The sequence below is a fragment of the Dreissena polymorpha genome, chromosome 12, assembly GCF_020536995.1.
Source record: "Dreissena polymorpha isolate Duluth1 chromosome 12, UMN_Dpol_1.0, whole genome shotgun sequence".
Taxonomy (NCBI): Eukaryota; Metazoa; Mollusca; class Bivalvia; order Myida; family Dreissenidae; genus Dreissena; species Dreissena polymorpha.
Window position 1 is genome coordinate 35997586 of NC_068366.1, and position 5571 is coordinate 36003156.

The 5571-nt window shown below is 39.7% G+C and overlaps 1 protein-coding gene across 1 annotated transcript; it reads right to left on the bottom strand.

Moving 5' to 3' along the window:
- Window positions 1-2338: 2338 nt before the first annotated feature.
- LOC127852527 (uncharacterized) lies at window positions 2339-4396 on the bottom strand. Its single transcript, XM_052386483.1, has 3 exons — window positions 3900-4396; window positions 3063-3294; window positions 2339-2347 (listed from the first exon to the last, which is right to left on the bottom strand). Exons 1-3 carry the CDS (start codon window positions 4394-4396, stop codon window positions 2339-2341), a joined length of 738 nt encoding a protein of 245 aa, XP_052242443.1.
- Window positions 4397-5571: the final 1175 nt, after the last annotated feature.

Here is a 5571-nt window from a genome sequence, read left to right on the forward strand (position 1 = left end):
ATATCTATGAGTTAGCGGTCGATAGTCGCATAATTTGGTATAAATCATAATAATAATAATGTTGAATAAATACGCACAATATCTATGAGTAAGCGGTCGATAGTCGCATAATTCGGTATAAATAATAATAATGTTCAATGTCAAATATTCCTAAAAGCAACAGATGTAAGGTGTCTTCTGATTGGATAATACTCAAGGGTCGGTGGAAATTGTACGTCGAAGTACATTTCTCGTTCTACCTAGGAGGTCTTGTAGACTTTTGACGTCATGTTACGTCATATAGACACTAAGTACTGGTCCTACCCAGGAAACAGTTTGTTTCATCAAATGTCTCAATTCAACTTGACAGCTTGCAAAAGCAGTTGCATTAAGCATACAGTACACTGATTTAACATAATCAAAATCATGTGATGTGTCAAATCAATTTTGATTGACAAATTTTACAGGATTTTTTTTTAATCCAAGAAGTTTTAGACTGTCAAATAACACACACTACGTATTGAAAGCCATACCTGGAGCTTTCGTCTGTATATCACTGACTTCACCAGAAGAATGATTTCTACTGTTGGGAAACGTTAACACCACTAATTGTCTTCTTATTTATTATCAATGTATAATTATGTGTAACAGCATAACAACATACTTGTTTCGCAATTAAAATATTTAATAAATACAGGTATCTTGCAGGTTTCTAATTTTCTTTCGCAGACTATTGTTGAATATTTTAAATTTTGTCGCCACTAAAAAACTAGCCATTTTGTAGCAATTCTAAAATCACAGTCTAAACTGCATACACTTAGCTCTATAGTTACAATTTGAATGCAAATATTAGAATGCATCATGTTATATCATCCATATTTTTTATTTAAACATTCAAATAACACATAACACAGTACATTATATAAAAATGTATTTGGTATTGTGTGGAGATACAAAACACTTCACATCATTTATTTGCACATAAAATAATAGTTACAAAATAAGTAAAACTAAAACACTGTCATCAACCTACATTTCAAGAATATTTACGTATATGAAATTACAAAGCGGTGTTATTGTATTACCTTTTACAAAATTAACATTGCTGGTTTTGTACTAGCCATAAAACATTTATCATGGATTAACAAGTAACAACCAATTTATTAATTACACAATAGAACGGAAATCATATTAATTGCATTATGCATTTACAAAACAACCTATTTGCTACTGTTTAGAATTACACTATCTTACTAAAAAATGATCACAGGTACTTGTGCTTTTACATACTTGTGGTAAGTTTTGTATTACTAGTTTGACAATTATCGGCAGACACTTGTCGATATACAGACAAAATTTGCATGGGAACTTTCATATGTTTTCAGCATAATTGCCTTCAAATTGTTAATTTAACAACCCTTTGACATTGTTTGCACATCTCATCTTATTATACCATAGCTGATTTTTGTTTATAGATAGACATATATAGACTTTTCAAAGTTCTATAAAAGTTCACACCTGTTCCATCCAAGTAAACAAACAGAACCAATAAAAATCACCACAGATATTAAATAACTGTGTGTATAGCTTGGAAATTTTGATAGTTCAGGAATCCCTCCTTTGTTGATTTCTGTAAACCAAAACTGTCAGTTTTGCTGGATAGAATGGCTTGTATGATGCCCAGCTCTTGCCTTGGCAGAACAGCTTCTAAAAACGGAAAATCAACAAATATCTTAAAATTTGATCAAAAATGCAGACAATTTATAAATGTCTTGTTTTTTGTTGATTTCGAGTCTGGAAGACTTTACGTAAGATTGTGGTACGAAAATCCAACGGTATCGGATTTTGTGGTTTTAGGCCTAAACTAATTATAGTGATATGTAACCTTTCGGGATATCGGTAAAGTGCGAGCAGACGAGGTGTGAATACGTTAAAAATTAAAGCTAAAAGACTAAAAAGTTAGATCGGAATATCTTTCAATTTTGTGAATAAATGTGTTTCTGGTGGATAACAACGACAACTTACCAAAATATTGCTCATGATAACACGTAAAACTTCTTTCTGAGAGCGAATGGAAAATGCGTCACAACTTCTGACAAATAAACAGTAGGGTGTCGTTATTGAAATATCGCGAGAATACTGGAAGAATAGAGATGCCAACTATAATTTTTAAACCATAAATTTTTTTAACAAGCGTTTGTGATTTGTCAGGATAATAATAACAATTAAGATATCGAAAAGATCAACGCAAATAAATTCGACAGAAATCTGAGATTCGGCAATATATTAAAGACGGGTTATGTTCCCTTAAACTGTGTTTGGTAAAGACTGGCACTATATGTAGTGAACCAGTCTACGGCTATTCCCTCTGAAGGAGAGCATTCAGGGGAGATAATTGAGTAATGACTTAATTCTGGAAAGGTTGCAAAGAAAAACAAATAATGCGAGAATATTTAGTGCGATTCGCTACACAATTATGATGTCATTGATATAACTTTTCCTGAGGTATGTATTTACATGGGATTTAGCATATGTCAAAGTGTTTTTGCTTTGTTCAAGGTCATAAATAGCATCGCGAAAATATATGTCGCGTGGCAATTTTTTTTGAGACGCATCCATATGTGGTATTCTTATGTAATTTAATGTCTAAATTCCCATATGTATGAACGGTCAACGCCCGCTTCGCGGGCTTTTGCCCGTATCATGATTCATGGCACACGTTCAGTACTAAAGATCTATTACTAATACAGTAAATATATACATGTGCTGCTTTCTCTCTACACTGAACCTAATAAGCTTCCGAGGCATTTATCGTGGTAAAGCGTATTTGGAGCTACACAGGATCACCAGGAACTTGGCGCACCCCCCCCCCTGCATCTGGCATAATTTCCGAGTAAGTGAAATAATACGACTCGTGACGGCGATGGACCACTGGCGCCTGGGTTGTATTGGTCTGTGTATTACTTTGTTGTTGATATATAAAATTTTGTACGAACAATACAAAATATCACCTTAAAATGGACATAGGATACACAACCTGAAGAAAAATTGATTATCACTGCCTTCATAAAATCATTGTGAACCGTAAACGTGTTGTCAGCAGTTCTGTCTGTCTGTCGGTATGGTATCACTGATATCATCAGCAGTGTTATCTTGCTGCTGTCATCAAAATATGAAGCATTGTTCCGCTCATCACTAGCAGTGGACATGCTCTTCTCATCATCAGCGATTATTTTGCTCTTGTCATCGCCATCACGTGATGTACCATTGTTAGCAGAATCGTTTCTGCCATCACCAGAATTGTCCTTGTCATCTCTAGCAGTTAATGTACAATTGTACCAACAGTGGCTTTTTACGTGTCATCATCAATAGAATATTTTCTGTTGTCCTCACCAGTATATTGTCTCTCGTCATAACCATAAGCAAAATTATGTCCTTTTCATCTCTAATAGTTGACTTTCCATTGCCATCACGATCAATGATAATGCACTTGTCAACAGTATATTTGCTATTGTCTTCACCTGAAGTATCCTGGCTCTCTTCATAACCGTAAGTTATTTTGATATTAACATAAACAGCAGTGTAATTTCTCTTTTCTTCACCAGCAGCGGTCTATTCCTTTATATCACTCGCACTTCGCATGCTTTGTAATAACCAGAAGTGACATTGCAATTGTCATCGATTGGTCCTGACATCGTCTGCAGCAGACTTGCTGTTGCTATCGTATGCCGTGAGTTTACTTCTATAAACAGCCTTATTTCTCTTTCTGGTGTTATCAGTTTATTGTTATTACCATCAGTGGCTCTTCTTTTTTCATCACAATCGTTGAGATTGCTTCTGTTGTCCTAATCATTAGGCTAATTAAACTGCCCCTGTCGTCCACATTAGTGGACATGCTCCTGTCGACCTCAGTAGTAGACATGCTCCTGTCGACCTCAGTAGTGGACATTCTCCTGTCATCAGTAGTGGACGTGCTCTTGTTGTCCTCAGTAGTGGACATGCTCCTGTCATCAGTAGTGGACGTGCTATTGTCGTCCTCAGTAGTAGATATGCTCCTGTCGACCTCAGTAGTGGACGTGTTCCTGCCCTCAGTAGTGGATGTGCTCTTGTTGTCCTCAGTAGTGAACATGCCCCTGTCGTCCTCTGTAGTGGACATGCTCCTGTCCTCCACATTGGTGGACATGCTCCTGTCGTCCTCAGTAGTAGACATGCTCCTGTCGACCACAGTAGTGGACGTGTTCCAGCGCTCGGTAGTGGACGTGCTCTTGTTGTCCTCAGTAGTGAACATGCTCCTATCGTGCTCAGTAGTTGACATGCTCCTGTCCTCCACATTAGTGGACATGCTCCCGTCGACCTCAGTAGTGAACATGCTCCTGTCCACAGTAGTGGACGTACTCTTGTCCTCAGTAGTGGACATGCTCCTGTCGTCCTCAGTAGTGGCGTGCTCCTGTTGTCCTCAGAAGGGGCATGCTCCTCTTGTACTCAGAAGTAGAAACGATCTTATTGTCTTCAGTAGTGGACGTGCCCATGATGTCCTTAGTAGTGGAAATGCTCATGTCGTTCTCATTAGTGGACATGCTCATGTCCTCAGTAGTTGAAAGGCTCCTGTCATACACAGTAGTGGACGTGATCCTGTTGTCGTCAGCTGTTGGCATGCTCCAGGGCGTCCTCAGCTGTAAGCGTTCTTTGGCTTCTGTTGCCCTCAGTAGTGAACGTGCTCCTGTACTTAGCGGTGAGCGTGCTCTTGTCTTAAGTAGTGGATGGCTCTTGTCCTCAGTAGTGGACATTCTCTTGTTATCTTCAGTAGTGGACGTGCTACTGCCCTCAGTAGTGGACAGGCTCCACTTATCGTAAACTGTGGACGTGCTCCTATTGTCCTCGGTAGTGGACGTCACGTGCTCCTGTCGTTCTCAGTAGTGGACGTGCTATTGTTGTCCTCAATAGTGGACGCAATCCTGTTGTCCTCAGTAGTGGACGTGCTTTGGTTATTTTCACTAGTGAACGTGCTTCTGCCTTCAGTAGTGGAAGTTGTCCTCAGTAGTTGACTCGTTCCTGTCCTCATAAGTTGACGTGCAAGATTCTGTTTTCCTCAGCTGTTGGCGTGCTCCTGTTGTCCTCAGTAGTGGACGTGCTCCTGTTGTCCTCAGTAGTGGACATGCTCCTGTTGTCCTCAGTAGTGGACATGCTCCTGTTGTCGTCAGTAGTGGACAAGCTCCTGTTGTCCTCAGTAGTGGACAAGCTCCTGTTGTCCTTAGTAGTGGACCTGTTGTCCTCAGTAGTGGACGTGCTCCTGTTGTCCTCAGTAGTAGACGTGCTCCTGTTGTCCTCAGTAGTAGACGTGCTCCTGTTGTCCTCAGTAGTAGACGTGCTCCTGTTGTCCTCAGTAGTAGACGTGCTCCTGTTGTCCTCAGTAGTAGACGTGCTCTTGCTGTCGTCAGGATTGGACATGCTCCTGTTGTCGTCAGTAGTGAACGTGCTCCTGTTGTCGTCAGGATAGGACGTGCTCCTGTTGTCGTCATATGTCGACGAACTTTTGTTGTCCTCAGTAGTGGACATGCTCCTGTTGCCGTCAGTAGTGGACGCGCTCCTGTT